The sequence below is a fragment of the Bubalus kerabau genome, chromosome 18 (genome assembly GCF_029407905.1).
Source record: "Bubalus kerabau isolate K-KA32 ecotype Philippines breed swamp buffalo chromosome 18, PCC_UOA_SB_1v2, whole genome shotgun sequence".
Classification (NCBI taxonomy): Eukaryota; Metazoa; Chordata; class Mammalia; order Artiodactyla; family Bovidae; genus Bubalus; species Bubalus kerabau.
Window position 1 is genome coordinate 6,796,959 of NC_073641.1, and position 16,665 is coordinate 6,813,623.

The 16,665-nt window shown below is 51.7% G+C and overlaps 1 protein-coding gene across 1 annotated transcript; it reads right to left on the reverse strand.

Moving 5' to 3' along the window:
* Positions 1-2,473: 2,473 nt before the first annotated feature.
* On the reverse strand, positions 2,474-5,638 carry NKX2-5 (NK2 homeobox 5). The gene is made up of 2 exons (XM_055554787.1): positions 5,106-5,638; positions 2,474-3,580 (listed from the first exon to the last, which is right to left on the reverse strand). Exons 1-2 carry the CDS (start codon positions 5,434-5,436, stop codon positions 2,940-2,942), a joined length of 972 nt encoding a protein of 323 aa, XP_055410762.1. The 5' UTR covers positions 5,437-5,638; the 3' UTR covers positions 2,474-2,939.
* Positions 5,639-16,665: the final 11,027 nt, after the last annotated feature.

The following is a 16,665-nucleotide window of genomic DNA, read 5'->3' on the forward strand; positions in this document are numbered from 1 at the left end:
CAAGAGCTGTGTGCTGCTTCCCAGGGCTCCGCGAACTACAATTTGTTCCATAATGAGCCTGGATACCAAGCCTGAGATCCCCACCCACTGGTGAGAGCGTGGGCTGGCCCAGGGTAGAGAGCAGGGTCCCCTGCATCTTCAGGAGACTGGCTCTCCATTCTTAAACGCTTCCCACCCTGCCTTTCGGTAGCTGCCTGGTGGGTTTCCCAGCTCTGTGCTTAGGGAATGTATGACCTTGACCATTGCCTTAACCTCTGGTCCTCAGCTTCCCGGTTTGCAAATTAAGATGGATTAGATCAGCAAACTCCCCTAAGCATTTAGCCTGTGCAGCCAGAGTCAGCCAGCCATTCTTATCCCTTTGTGAGAGACCCTGGAGTCACTCTGCTGGTCCCTGAAGGATGACAAAGAAGGAGAGGGAGGCATCATAGAAAAACCTTGTGGGATAATATGAGAAAGATTTTTTTTCTCTCTAATGTTACTGTTAGCATAATGTAACAGAAAAAAAGGCTGGCTTCCCAGGTGGTGCAGTCAAAAAGAATCCACCTGCCAATATAGGAGATGCAGGAGACATGGGTTCGATCTCTGGGTGGTGTCCCCTGGAGTAACGAATGGCGACCTGCTCCAGTATTCTTGCTTGGAGAATTCCAGGGACAGAGGAGCCTGGCGGGCCCCAGTCCATGGGGTCACAAAGAGTCGGAAACGACTGAGCGACTGAGCACACACACACGGTGTTACTGTAGATGAGTGTAAGGTGAAAAAGGCCCAGAGGTGTGCAAGACCCCCAGGAGGTAGTGGACACTGCGAAGGGCAAGAATGTGGGTGAGCTCCAGGTAGAAGGATCTCCCTGGTTGTGTGAGTTAGGCCACCTGCTGTGGCTAGCCTGGTAGGAAAGGGTTATCTGAGTCAAGAATTGGTCTGGTGCCCTTCCAGGAGATGGGACTGCCACGTGCATCTCAGAGAGTGCTGAAGGCATGAAGTAGGGTTGTAGGCACAGGAGGCAGAACGCAAGCGCTGGGCTGAACACATCCCCCTCCCGCAGCCCTCGGCATGTGCCTCACAGCAGAGAGATTTAAGTCTGAGGGCCTAGAGCCCAGCTCTGAGGCAGCATGTCCCCCTCTCCTTACAGAGCTCAGCCCGTACACCCTGCATCCCTGTATCACAAGCGGCGTCCAGCTCGGCTCTTAGCACTTAGAGTCCCCTGGCATCTTCCCCTCTCCCCAAAGGTGGTGGGGTGAGCCTGGGGGACAGGCGGCACCACAGGCATTGGCAGAGCTGCTTGGTCCTCAGCTTGAAAGCAGGATGGCCCCAGGCCTGGCTTGGGGGCTCTTCCCAACATAGGAGGTTAGGATATGCCAGGAGCAATGTTTTGTCTTCCACGAAGAACTCTGGGGCCAGGCAACCGGGCTGGTACTTTCCAGGCAAAATCCAGAAAAAACCCCATATTCCATAGGAACACAAAACCTCTGATGCCCTCCCACTTTCCTCCCTTTTAGAGAATTGAGTGGAACTGGAGGTAAAGGAGCTGCAGTCAGCCCCTTCGGACTGGTGGTCCAGGACTCAGAGCAAGTATTTTTGTTATTCTTATTTTACTGATGGGGGGAAAAATGGGCATACAGCCAGAAACTCCCATAGTGGGCAGGTTTTTAGCTTGATTTCACTGAGCCTCAATTTTCTCATCTGTAAAATCTGTACAGTAGCCGTCGTTGGTCAGGGCTAGGACAAAATTCGTTAAATGCTGAAAAAACTGTCAAATGGGGGAGAAGGGTTCCCTGACCACGTGAACTTATGGGGCCTGGCCGCAGAAGGAGGCGGTCCGGTCCTTCAGTCACCTCTTCGTGGTCCAGACTCCGCTCTCTCCCCAGCAGAGCAGCGGAGAGGCCAGGCCACAGGACCCATGCTGCACTTGCATTTGGTGTATCTGAGTATCGCTGGGCTGGGGCATTCTGAAAACCTTCACAAGGGCTTTGGTTCTGGGTTTTTCCATTTATAAAATGGGCCGCAGGCAGCGTTATTCTAAGAAGGATGAGTTCGCGTGCCCTGCAATCTCACGGGACTCAGGTACTTTTACTCTCCATTTAATGCCCCCTACCTGAAACAGTGCCAGGAACAGTAGAGTTTAAGGAGGTGAGGTTGGAACCTCTGGGTCGTGTCCTCAGTCTTTGCAGTGAGACCCAGAATCGAACCTCAGTTCTCCCGGTACTGGCTATTTGTTCCCAGACAAGTCACTAAATCTCTCCAGTCCTGTCTGCTAACCTTTAAAACAGAACTTCCCTTTCCCGAGTTACTGAGGATGACATGAGCAACCCCAGAAAGTACCTAACATGGGACCCAGCACAGGAGAGCCTTTATTTATGTCAACATCAATGCGCTCAGTGAACACCTATTCCTACAGCTCAAGGTCGGCTGCCTCTGCCCTCCGAATTCAGTCTCTGGAAAATGGCAAGCTGAAAGAAGCACACGGCGGGATCAGCGCACTCTCTTTAATGGAAAGGAGATTCTCATTTCTTACAGAAACAGGTAAAAACATAAATACGGGTGGGGGCGGGGGGCAGCCGCAAGGCAGCAAGGGCCCGGGCGCCCGGCCCAGGCTTAGGGAAAGGCGGCCATTAGGAGGCTGCTGCGCCCGGGCTCCCAGTCCCAATGGGCTGGTGTTCGGCCGGTTGGGGATGCTCCTGGGCGCTCGGAGGGCACTCCTGGGGCCACAGCTAGGCACCAGGCTGCCGTTTCACTCACCACAAGCTGCGTAAACCTGGCCACAAACTCTCCCTTTCGGGGAACAAAGGCGCACGGGGCGGGAAAAGCTCCGAAGCCTCCGTGGGAGTGCATGTGACATCCGAGGGATCGCAGGATCGTGTCGGGAGCCCTCCCTCTCCCCTCTTTAGTCAGTGTCTCTCTTGAGAGGTGGGATCGGTCGGAGGCCTCCCAAACCGGTCCCTTCTCTACCAGGCTCGGATGCCGTGCAGCGTGGACACTCCCGAGTTGCCCTGCGGAATCCCGGGGCTCTGCACCGCGTTCAAGTCCCCGACGCCGAAGTTCACGAAGTTGTTGTTGGCGGTGGCCGTGGCCGTCTGCGTCGGGGGCGGCCCGGCCGGGTAAGCAGCGGTGCAGCTGTAGCCGGGGCTGCAAGCCGCGCCCCCGTACCCGGGGTAGGCAGGGTAGGCGTTGTAGCCATAGGCGTTGAGGCCCACGCCGTAGGCTGGCGCGTAGGGCGCCGAGTCCCCCAGGCAAGGCTTGCCATCGCGCACCAGCACTGGCACCGCGATCCTGCGGGCCGGCGGCGGCGGCGGCGGGGGCAGCCCCACCAGCTCCAGAGTCTGGTCTTGCCGTTGTCGCTTGCACTTGTAGCGCCGGTTCTGGAACCAGATCTTGACCTGCGTGGACGTGAGCTTCAGCACGCTGGCCAGCTGGTCGCGCTCGGGAGCCGACAGGTACCGCTGCTGCTTGAAGCGCCGCTCCAGCTCGTAGACCTGCGCCTGCGAGAAGAGCACGCGCGGCTTCCTCCGCCGTCGCGCGCGGGGTCGCTCGGCGCTGTCCGACTCTGGCTTCTCCAGTTCCACCGCCTTCTGCAGTGCGCACAGCTCTGAGCGGGGAACAGAAAAGCAGAGAGACGCTGTGTCACGGCCACCCAACCCCCCCGGAGCTCTCGCCGGGTGATGGGCCCCAGTGGGTGCCACCCCTGTCCAGCCTGGAGCCCCTAGCTTGGCTGCGGCAGACTGTACGGTACACTGGGCTTCCGCTCTACAGCCAGCTTTTGTTGATTGCCTACTATGTGCCGGGCACAGCTGTGGGCACTGGAGAACAAGAGAGGTCTCTGTTCTCGGGTAAGTCACATTCTGGTGAGACAGATGGACAGTGACTTAAGATAGGCGGCAAAGAAAATAAAGCTCAGTGATGCGCTGGAGTGAATGAGATTAGTAAGACTTTGGTTTGCGAAGTTAAAGGAAGGAGACCTAGGCCTCACCCTAGGATTGGTCACACTGTCTCAAAATTAGGGCAACCGAAGAAACAGAACGTCAATAGGCAGTTGGTTCGGTGATTTATCGAAGGCTCCCGTTCAAATGCCGTGAGAACTGTGCAGCGCCCAAAAAGCAGTGGGTGGGCAGGCGGCCTTGCAACCTGCCTTGAAATCGAATTGGATTCGAATCCGTAAGGACCAATTCAAGCCGCAGTGCCCGCCGGCAGCTGTTCCGGGACTTTCCCTCTGCTACTAGACAAATCTTTCTAGGCTCACAAGACCCTTTCTGGGCTCACAGCGGCCCTACACCCGCGCCCCCGGCCTCCCCGGGTTCTTGCCAACCCCGCGTTGGGCTACGGTCTTCCCGCCGCGCATTCTCTACTGCCCGGCCGGCCTCCCCCCGACCTCGGGATGTGCGCGGGGATACGACCACCTCCCCCAGTCATGTCTTCCATTGCTACACGCCTTTCGTCGCGAGACACTCTATTTCCAGCAAAGACCCCCTAGGCTCTGGCCGCGCGAGGAAATTGTTATGGAAAAAGAAAGCTGCTAAAATCATTCTTGAGTCTGAGGTATCCCATTTTTTAAAATTCAAGATCCTTGTTTTGAATGACGCCGCTCTCCTGGCACAAAGGAGGAAAGACCCCAGAAACCCCGGGTAAACGGGTGGGCTAGAGGGTGGGCTAGAGAAGGTCTTGGACCTCCTCCAATTGTGCGTAAAAGTACTTCTGGTGTGCAGCAATTTAATTGCAGCGGTTTTGGTCAGATCCTCAAGAAGACCTTTAAAAAAATAGAGAATCTTTCTCGCTGTGTCCACCACAAACAGATCGCTCAACTTCAACTTCATAACAGATCCAGGAGCAGGGCTGCTGCGCCTGAGGCTTTGTTAGGCCGGAAAAAAATATATAAATATTTTCCCTTTCTTTCCTCTCCTGTTTCTGATAACCACGATCCAGCATTTCCTCTAAACCTCCGACTGGACGCCCAGGGGCCCTGGCAACAACCTCACTTCTCACATTCGGAGACCCCTTTGCTCCACCATCCGCCCAGGCACTCGCCTCTTCTATACTCACACCAGAGTTTCTGGGCCGCGAGGTTTGGGGACGAAAGCTATCCCAGAGAAGTGAAGGAGCTTGGGTTTTCTCCTCACCTTTCTTATCGGCTCGATGGTCCTTGGCAGGGTCGGGGTCGCCATAGGCACGCGGATAGAAGGCGGGGGCGGCTGAGAAGGCAGGCGCGCACTTGGCGGGCGAGGGCGCGGGGCCCAGCTCTGCGCGCAGCTCAGGGAAGCCGGGCGCCGCGGCCTCGGGCCCCGCGTAGGCCTCGGGCTTGAAGGCGGCCAGCATGCAGGAGGCGGGCGCCAGAGTGGCCTCCAGGCGCGCCGAGAGCTCCCCGGCGGCCAGGCTGCGCTGCTGCTGCTCCAGGTTCAGGATGTCTTTGACCGAGAACGGCGTGGGCGTGAGCGCGGGGCTGGGGAACATGGTGGCAGCGCGCGAATCACAGCGCCAGGTGGGCGGCAGAGAGCGGCGCTGCCCACGGCCCCTGGCAGCCTCCCTGCATGGTGCCCGCCGCGCGCCCGCGCACCCGCCTTCCAACTCGGGATGTGGCCAGGCGGCAGGTAGTGCGGGGCGCAAGGGGCAGGAGAGGCGGGACCAGGCCGGAGGAGGGGGACTCAGCCTGCCATTGGGCCGGGGGCCTCGTTGACAGGAGCGATGAGCACTTTCGTGTCACCTAATATAGTCATACGGCTCAAAAAAAAAAAAAAAAAAAAAAATCCCTCTGAGCTTTTTAAAGGGGCCGCGACACATTTGGAAGACTCCTTTCGCTCCTGCAGCCTTTAGCGTTAGCCTGAAAATCCTACCAGGATGCAAGCATAGGAAAGAACGCGATTATTCTCCGAATCCGACCTTTAGGCCGGGTTGGGTGGATCTGGGATTTGAGAAAATGTTCCTCAGCACCTGAAACAGAATAGGAAAGTGAAGGACTGGATGGGTGGGGCTTCGGGGATGGAGTTATTTCCAGGCGTTTATTTATTACTGATGGTATGGTAGAAGAGTCTGAATAGGAAGAGACGCATTGGGGAAAGAGTTTGCTCTGGGGTGACGGCCGGAGGGAGGCGTTCTGGAGAACTTGGGATTCTGTGTAGCTGGCTCACAGGCCGAGTGGTGGCCTTTCTCCAAGAGGCCAGGCCCTGGGAACTCCTGGAATGAGTCAAGCTGGAGAGCGAGGTGGGTGGTTGTGAGATGGGGGAGCACCGCTGACAGTGCAAGTTACACAAACACAACTGCAGGGGGCGCCAGTCTCCCCCCCCCCCCCCCCAGAGAGAGGGGGGGATTCCTCTTAATAACGAAGCGAGGCCAGCATCCCAGCAGGCCAACTCGGCGACTCGGAGTAGAGCCGTCTGCTAGGGAGTCCTAGCTCAGGGCCTGCCAGTCATTCTGGCCTCCCTCTCCCCACCTGCCCTCCCTGCCTAGGCCTTTGTCTGCATGGCCTCTGTCCCCAGCTCAGGTTTAGGTCTCAGGCAGGCGGGCTCCTCTGAACCCAGCCGCCCACGATTTCTCTGGGCCGGCTGCGAGTAGGGTGCCCCTGTGGCGGCGGCGGAGGCATCAGGGGGCCAGGCAAATGCGGGGAGGGCCTGAGGCGGGTGTTACTTTTTAGTCCAGGGTCAGTAAAGTAGGGATCTTCGGTCAGACCAGTCTTTGAGTGCTTCAGAACAATCTACCCGCTCAGATCTTGGGCTAGCTCTGTGCTAGTCCGCCTCATCCCTCTGGGTCCCTTGGAAGATCTGATTAAAACCTGTAGGGCCTTCTGCTCACCCCCAGAAAACTGTAGCAAGGCATTCTATTTTGTGTACAATTTCAGGAAAGGTCCGGGCAGACAGAATGGCCCCAGGTTAAGGTCTCCGCCTTATCCTATCTTTAGCGATGGCCAGGCTTGTCAGGGGGAAAGCGCCGATTTCCCACGACTCAGGCTTCTGTGGGAAGTCCGGGGGAGCGCGCAGACTGAGAACGGAGGCTTGTAGGGCTCGGCTCCTGGCGCAGGACTAGTTGGGAACTGGGGAAGAAGCATTTGGCCCAGAAGAAAGGCTCACAGGGCGAAAGGCAACCTAAGGACAGGGCTCAGGGCCTTAGGCTCCGCATTGCGCGCTCAAGGCGCCCCTCAAGCCTGACGGTGAACCATTGCACAGCGCCACTGGGAAGGGCACGAGAGGAGTCAAGCGTAGGCCCAACATTGGGACTCTGCCAACTCCTCACCAGATCCGCACTCCCGGGACCTGTGGCCCCAGGGCTAGGGCAAAGGGGAGCGGAGCCTAGCACAGCGATCGCGGAGTCTCGGGAGCCCTCCGACTCGGCTTGCAGGCGCCAGCCGCCAGTGCCAGCGGGGGAGTCCCGCTTAAAGTCTTTCAGCCGGGGACCACGGTGGGTTCTGAGACTGTTAGCTTGGTCTTTCGTAGAGATGATTTTTTTCAAATGTGGAGAATTCTCAAGCCCCAGGAACCCTCCTCATCCACTCACCTCCCAACCCTTGTTCTCCCTCGACGGATCTACAGATCAGTGGCCTCTCTTCGGCCCTACCTCGATACGGGCTTTCCGCCAACAGTACAGTAATTGCCCTCAACTAACCCAGCTTGGGGGCCCACCTCTCCTTTCAAGAATGTTTTTGGGGAGTGGGAGAGGATGCCTATCGCCGAGGCGGTGACGTCTGGCAAACGAGGCACATCCGATTCAATTAAACGTCTCGCTGAAAAGAGCTGGGAGCGAGGGTCCTGGGAGCGCTGTTAAGTGAATGGGCTGGCCGGGCGGCTGGCGATGACAGTTTGAAAGATTAGTGTGAGCCGACGCCTGAAATATTACCGTTTAATGGGGGACATTGAGGCTGCATCCGGGATCTCTGTTTTTAGTTTGTGTGTGTGTGTATGTGTGTGTGTTTTAAGAGAGAGTTCTGAAGGAAGAGAGAAATTCAGCATGTCCTCTGCAAATCAAGGCGGTGAAGATTTATCACCTATTTTGGGGCATGGAGGGGGTCCCTAAGGCTGACAAATAGTTTTGTGGGTCAGGTGTCATGAAAAGGAGAGGAAAGAAAACCTTCCATATTTGAACAAAATCGATAACTTTCAACCCCTTACACCCTCTGTGAATCTGGTAATATTTCCTCTTGGGTCTAAAATAGGCCTTAGCGCTGCCAGAGAGGAAAACAGGGCAAAACTGGATAAATACGTGCAAAATCCAAATTGAGGTGACCCATGTTGGTCTGCAGACAAAGAATAATTCATAAGAGTAATTGAAGAGTAATTCCTAACCTCTCTTTGCAGTCCTCACAGTTTCTGAGTAAAAACATTTTTGTTTTCTTTCAGTGAAGCTGCAGTGGTTGGGGGAGAGGAGGGAGGAGGGGGGAAGAGGGGGGAGGGGGGAGGGAGGAAACTTGATTCTCCCCACCAGGGATGCATCTTCTTTCCCAAGGGCGACTGATCCAACCTGGCCGCCTCTCTAAGCCGCACTTTGGCCAAACTAGCAGGACAAACAAACAGCCTTCAGTCCAGGGAAAGGCAGAGACAGAGAGAAAGACAAAAGGGGGCAGAGAGGAGAGATCGAAAATCTATCCATTTCCTTGCCTTTTAAAGAGTCGGTGCTTTAAGATGAGCCAAATTCCAGGGTGACTGGAACGCGTTCTGCGCACATAAAATATTATTAATTGAAAAGCGATCGGAGCGGCCTGAGCCGGCCCCCGCTTTCCTGCAATCAGCACGGCCGGCCGCAAAAGGTATATATGATTAATTGAAAGATAAGCTGGAACTATCACCGGGAATGTCATTAATGCGCCGGGGAGACGTCCATTGGAGACAGGCGGCGTTATCCTCGGCTTTATCTTCAACAACGCCTCGCTCTCGGCCCGCGCCGGGGAAACAGATGGGGATTTCTGTCTGGGACGCTCGCCCCGTGTTTATATTTTGGAAAGAATCGCAACTCGTGGGAGTCCCCGGCAGGCCCCCTGATAAATGAACATTAGCACTTTTTCGGACTACTGTATCAACAAAGGGGCTACGGCGCGGCAATAATTGGCGAGAAAGCAAACAGAGGGCCGAGAGCGCGCCTCTGCTCTTCGTCCGGCTGATGGATGAGTAGCGGCGCTGCGGCCGGTTCCCGGCCCTGGCCCCGGCTCCCTGGCTCCCCGGCCGCGGGGCCCCTCAGCCGTCCTGGCTTCCTTTCGGGCCGGGGCTTGAGACTTGGGGGCATCTCTCGGGGCTGCCGCCCTCGCTCGGGCTCCGGAAGAGTCCCGGCGGGCTCCGCGGCACTGGCTTTTGCCTGCCCCAGGCTTGCCTTGTTGCAGGGGCTCAGCTAGTTCCAGTGTCTTGCGCTCCCACTGGAGGAGCCATTTGCCCTCGAACGTCATCCCAGATCTGCTTATCTCGATCGCTCCCGAGAGGAGAAAGACGCTCAGAGAGGTGACGTGACTTGTTCAGGGTCACACAGACGGAAAGGGACAATTTCAGGATTCGAACACAGGATTAACTACAGACCTGTGAATCATTACGGCAGAAAGCAAAGAACTGTAGAGCCTCTTGATGAAAGTGAAAGAAGAGAGTGAAAAAGTTGGCTTAAAGCTCAACATTCAGAAAACTAAGATCATGGCATCTGGCCCCATCACTTCATGGAGAATAGATGGGAAAACAGTGGAAACAGAGATATACTTTATTTTGGGGGCTCCAAAATCACTGCAGATGGTGACTACAGCCATGAAATTAAAAGACGTTTACTCCTTGGAAGGAAAGTTATGACCAACCTAGACAGCATATTAAAAAGCAAAGACATTACTTTGCCAGCAAAGGTCCGTCTAGTCAAGGCTATGGTTTTTCCAGTGGTCATGTATGGATGTGAGAGTTGGACTGTGAAGAAGGCTGAGCGCCGAAGATTGATGCTTTTGAACTGTGGTGTTGGAGAAGACTCTTGAGAGTCCCTTGGACTGCAAGGAGATCCAACCAGTCCATCCTAAAAGAAATCAATCCTGAATATTCATTGGAAGGACTGATGCTGAAGCTAAAACTCCAATACCTTGGCCACCTGATGTGAAGAGCTGACACATTTGAAAAGACCGTAATGCTGGGAAAAATTGAGGGTGGGAGGAGAAGGGACGACAGAGGATGAGGTGGTTGGATGGCATCACCAACTCAGGGGACATGAGTTTGAGTAAACTCAGGGAGTTGGTGATGGACAGGGAGGCCTGGCGTACTTTAGTCCATGGGGTCGCAAAGAGTTGGACACGACTGAGCGGCTGAACCGAACTATGAATTGTTATTGTTTTTTAAGTGCACATTGCTAAAGTATCATCTGGAGAGGAAGCAGAACACTACTCCTTCCCCCAGTACACACCCCACGTAGTTAGAGAGGAGGGCCAGGCTGCTGGACTGGGGATGCTGGTGCTAGAGAGGAGGGCCAGGCTGCTGGACTGGGGATGCTGGCTTCGCCAAAGCCAAGGGGATTTCTGACATATAGTTCACCTGAGTGAGGGAGAGAGGGGAGGGAGACATTTAAAATTCCTCCTCCCCCTCTTCTTCCATTTCCTCCACAATCTCCTCCATTTCTTACCCCCTCCACCTCCCCCACCTCCTTCTCCACCTCCTTCATCTTCTCCTCTTTTTCTTAGGTAACAACTTTATTGAGAGATAATAGATATAATTCATCCATTTAAGGTATACAATTCAAGGACTTTCAATATTTTCACAGTTGCAATCATGACACAACTAATTCTGGGACTTTTTTTTTATCATCTCCAAAGGAAACCTGTAGGCTTTAGCCACCAACCCCAATGCCCTCCCCTATCTCCCACCTCCCCAGCTCGAGATCACTACTAATTAATCTACTTTCTGTCTCTATACATTGACCCATTTTAGACATTTCAGACAAATGGAATCACGTAACATGTGGCTTCTTTCACTTAGCATAATGTTTTCTTCAGGGTTCATCCATGTTATAGCACATATCAGTACTTTGCTCCTTTTTATGACAGAATGATATCCTGTTGTATGGATATACCATATTTTGCTTCTATATTCATCAGTTGATGGAAATTTGGGTTGTTTCCACATTTTGGCTATTACGACTAATCCCCCAGTTCACTTCTACCCTAAAATCTGAGCTGTGGAAATCTGGAGGGGGGGGGAACCCTTCTCCTGCCTGCCCCTTTAACTAACCCTATCCTTCCCTGAAAGCTGGCTTCATGGGTGTGCCAACTGTGCACTCACATGGGCCTTAGCTTAGAAGGGCTCTGTGTTCTGTTGTTGCTGTCTGGAAATTCTTGGTAAGTTTTGAACAAGAGGCTCCACATTTCATTTGTTGTGCGCTGGGCCCCACCGATTATAAAACTGGTCTTGATTTCTGGTCAGTCTGAGTAGAGTCTTGGAAATACTATCTCCACGTCTCCCAGGCCCCTGTAATCTCTTAGCCTTGTGGCTTCCTTTGCCCCAGGGTCTAGCCTTCTGTAGCCAGCTGGGACAGGCAGGAAGTCCTCTGTGCTGCTTTAAAGACTGTCTGTCCAAAGTTGTTCAGCCATAAGAAGGGCCTGGAGCACACAGAAGTGGAGAGAGCAGGCAGATCCGCCTGGCTGCTAGGTGGTGTGTATATTTATGTGTGAAGGTACGCAGTAGGGTGGGGGAAGCCAGGAGAAAGGCCTAGAAAAGTGGGCCAGAACTTCCACCCAGCCTCCAGGTGACCCATTAGTCACTAATGGATACTTGGCCTGATTTCTACATCTCTTCTTTAAAAAGTTATTTATTTGTTTTTGGCTCTTTGGGTCTTTGTTGCAGCATGAGGAATCTCTCACCCCGGCACACAGGCCTCTCTCTAGCTGTGAGGCGTGGGTTCCAGAGTGCAGGTTCAGTCGTTGCCATGTACGACTTGACTGCCCCCTGGCATGTGGGGTCCCAGGTCTCCCATCAGGGATAGAACTCACGTCCCCTGCGCTGGAAGGGGGACTCTTAACCCCTGGACCACCAGAGTCCATGCATCCTTGAGTCACACTGACGGACTGGGGTTGCACAGCCCCAGACACACAGACCCTGAAGGAGGCAGAGTTGTACCAAATGAGTACTAGACAGTGAGCCAGTTCTGGGTTCTAGCCCTGCTCCTCTGACTGGCTCATCTTGAGCACGTTCTTTTTCTTCTCTGGTTACTGGTTTCATCTTTGTATCCTTGGTGTTTTTCCCCTCGTTCCCCTCCCTCCCTTCCTGAGAGCACTCAGGATCTTACTTCCTCAGCCAGAGATTGAACCTGTGCCCCCTCCTTGGTGGTTTTAGGTGTACTTAGGGTCCCTTCCCAGCTGTGCTGAGAAACATCCCGTGTTGTTACTTGGACTCACCTGGGCAGTGGGGAAGGGTGGAGAGGCATATTGGTGGTTGTCTAACTTACAAAATGAAACTGGCTAACATGGGAAATAAGGTACCTGTTAATTGTGACATTATGCTATTTGGGGGAGTGTGGTCCATACAGCAACACACATTCCACATAAATTGAAAGTGATGTTAGGGAAAGGTAAATGGATTATTCTCACACGGTGCTGTGCTGTGCTTAGTCATTCATGCCCAACCCTTCATAATCCCATAGACTCTATGTAGCCCACCAGGCTTCTCTGTCCATGGGGATTCTCCAAGCAAGAATACTGGAGTGAGTTGCCATGCCCTCCTCCAGGGGATCTTCCCAACTCCGGTCTCCCGAATTGCAGGCAGATTCTTTACTGTCTGAGCCACCAGGGAAGCCCAAGAATACTGGAGTGGGTAGCCTCTCCCTTCTCCAGGGGAAATTCCCGACCCAGGAATCAAGCCAGGGTCTCCTGTATTGCAAGCAGATTCTTTACCAGCTGAGATACCTGGATAGCCTTAATCTCACACTACATATATTTAATTCCAGAGAGATTAAAATTTTAAACTTAAGAAATGAAACATAGCAGTGCTATAGATGACTAAGATAATAAGTTTGGAGTGTTTATATATTTGGAAGAGTGGATAAGCAGAACTAAAGACGTAGAAATTGAATTGTATCACCTGGTGTCATAAAAATAACGTGTGTACAGCAAAACAAAAACAAAACAAGATCAGAATGGAGGGACTTCCCTGCTGGTCCCGTGGCTTGATCCCAGTGCGGGGTGGGCGGGGGGGCCCAATTTGATCCGTGGTCAGGGAACTAGATCCCACAGTGCCACTATGAAGGATTCTTGTGCCACAACTAAAGCTCCCACATGCTGCAACTGGGAGACCCAAGGAAGCCAAATAAATAAATACATAAATATATTTTTTTAAATAAACAAAACAGAATAGAATCAAAGAGAAAATGACACACAGTTTAAGTGCTAGAAATAATGACCAAAAACCCTCTGATTTCCACAGTATGTAAAGAGTTTCTGTAAATCAACAAGAAAATGACTCAGCAAAACAATAGAAAAATTGGGCAGGAGTAGCAGAACTTTGCTAGTTTAAAGGAATGAAAGAAGGAAGAAATTAAAAACCACAAACCATGAGGCAAATGTTGTCACTCATCAGCTTGATAAAGATCACAAAATCTGATAATTACTCTGCCTAGTCACTCTTTTACATTGTTGATTGAAAGTGTGAATTGGTAAACTTCTTCAGAGCAATTTAGTACTATCAAAATAAAAAATATATAAGCCCTTTGAACAAATACTTCCACTTCTAGGAGTATTCTATACACACACATGTATGTATAGAAAAGTATTTTCATTGCAGTTCTAATTTTTTTTTTTTTTTTAAGAATCAAAACATTTTTGAAAAACCAATGTATCTATCTTGGAAGATTGATTGAAAAAAATTATGTTCACCAATAGAACACAAAACTAGCAGCCATGAGAAAAAATTACTTCATTTATATGTATTCTTAGGGATACATTTTGAGACATTAAATATCAAATCAAGATGTAGAATTTCTATTTTAAATATGGGCATATGTATATATATGTGCTTATATGAATTTCTTTTTTTGGAAGGATAAGCAAAATATAATGAAAACTTCTGGGGAAGAGTAATGGGGGAGGGGAGGTCAGGAATAAATCATGACTTTTAGTACATTTTTAAGGACAACTTCCTTCTTTTGTTTTTTGTTTTGTTGCCTACCACATGCATCTATTACCTTTAAAGAGACTTAAAACCAAGATAAACCCCAAATATAATGAATCACGTTATACCTTTACAAAAGGGGAAGAGATTCCTGGGCTGTGGAAACAGCTAGGCCAGGATCCCCTGGGGGTACATTTAAAAAATGCTCATTTACACGGGCCCCACCCCTCATTTTGGGAGCTTACAAATCAAAGGTGTGTCTAGTTTGAAACTTCTGTCCATGCAGCCGTCCAATGAAGTCTCCAGTCTGAGAGAGAACTGGAGCTAAGGCATTAGAGGTAGGAAGAGTGAGGAGAGTGGTCAGTGGGGCTTCAGACGGAGGGGCGTGGGGTGACCTTTGCGCAGCACTACCAAGGGACAAGCTTCCCAGGTGGTGCTAGTGGTAAAGAACCTACCTGCCAATGCAGAAGAGGTAAGAGACCTGGGTGGGTTCGATCCCTGAGTGGGGGAAGATCCCTGGAGGAGGGCATGGCAACCCACTCCAGTATTCTTGCTTGGAAAATCCCATGGACGGAGGAGCCTGGCAGGCTACAGTCCATGGGGTCACAAACAGTCGGACATGACTTAAAGGACTTAACACACATGTGTGGAGGAACAGGACCTCAATGGTCCCAAATAGCACTCAGCAAATTGGCCCTCCTGATTTCTCCCTGACTTGGGTCCAGGGCTAGATCCCAGTTTTGAGGGGGTCACTGGGAATGCAGCTCCCCCACATTAGTCAGTGCCCTGGCTTGTTGCTTGACGGTGATGTTGGTCTGGTGGCTGTGAGTGTGGCAGTCGATGAGGCTGGCAGGAAGGTTTGCTAACCCCATGCAGGCCCTGCTCCCAGGCTAGCCATTCTGGCAGGTCCTGGATTTTCTGGCTCCTGGCCTTGGACCCACTGTCCATCTGTTTCTTGAGGGCCAGCCTCCAAAACTCTATCTGAAATAGCTCTGAGTCGGAACCAGATCTGGAATCTGTCCTAACAAGGCCAAAATGACTCTTCCCTATCTTGCAGGCGATAAATGGAGAGTATTATATCTGGTTCCCCACACAGAGGTGGGACCCTTGCAGTCAATTGCTCTCCATAAGAAGGTGGGCCAGGCCCTGGGTCGACAGAGGCTGCGCCCCCGAGGCCGGTCTGGGCTCCATAGATCCCGCCGGCCTGCTTAGCCTCAGCGAGATCTTGCTTCCGTCTTCGGGAGGACTCTTACGGTGTTCGGGATCTGGCCTTCTCCCGGCGGCGCAAGGGGCCACCGCATCTTTGCTCCAAGCGGGATAGTGCTCTACTCGTGGGATACCTGGCACAGCAGCCAGGAAAGCCGCGAGTGGCCTTGCGTGGAGCGCTCCCGTGGCTGGCCTGCCCTTTAAGTTCTCCAGTCCTCAAGGAGATGACAACCACCCACACCACATGCAAGCACCAGAAAAGTTTCCGGTCCTCATTTTCCGTTTGTATCTGGAACACAGGAGCAAACAAACAAGCAAGTGAAACAAATCTGAACATACCTTAAAGATGTTTCACTTTCCCAAATATTTTCTGGACTTGGGCAAGGTGCACTTTTTCTTATTCCTACAAGGAGATGTAATAACATCTTCCATTTGTTGGTTTCCTTAACAATAGCTTTATATTCACATCAGGGAATATCCTCATTATATATCTTGAATAAGTAATGCACCGTAAAAACAAAACAACGACGAAAACCCAAATAAACACATAAAAAGGGTAATACAATGCAGAGTATCCCAGGCCTCTCCCTCAGCCACCCAGTTCCCATCCCTAAAGACAAAGTTGTTTCTGGGTTTATTTATTTATTAAAAAAAAAAACAACACAACTCTATTGAGGCATAATTAACCTAGAACAAAACGAACACAGTTTAACTGTACTGTTTGATGAGTCTTGACATATGAATAAACCCATATAAGGAGCACTACAAAGTTACAAAAATAAAAAAAAATACAAAAATATTTGCATAAATTTAAAAAGGCTTCCTTTTGCCCCTTCGCAGTTAATTCCCACCCCCACACAAGTGGTTACTGGCCGAAAACAAATATACATCCTTCTAGAGACATTTCCTGCAAATTTAAGTATTATTATACGTTAAAAAATATTTTTTTGTCTTCTTTTTTTCAGAGAGGAACTACCTTTTGCCGACGCCTTTGCATTTCTGACTTGACAGTTTTTGTTAACAGCATCTTTTGGGTAAGCCACTTTCTCCTGCTTTGGGGAGTCTATTTCTATAACCGAATTTATCCTGCGTCCGTAGGTGTGACCCGCTTTAAAACTCGTGTTAATGTTTCCCAAATCGCTTTCAAACTTCCGTTGTCGTTTCGTGTTAATTTCGCGCATTCTCTTCTGTCCGGCGGTCCCCCGCCTCCCCTCCCTGCTGCAAACCGCTCCAGCGAACACAGAGCGGAGCGGCGGAGAGAACCGAGACGCCGCTACAACTAGTCACTCAGGATCCCATCGCTGAAGAGCACAGCTGGAAAAGTCAGGTGACATTCGAGCTGGGTAGACAATGATTCGGAAAACCCTGAAGAAGGAAAATGGATTTTCTAGGGCCGGGGCACACCTGCGCGGTGGGTGGGTGGACAGCTCGCGAGCCGCGGCTT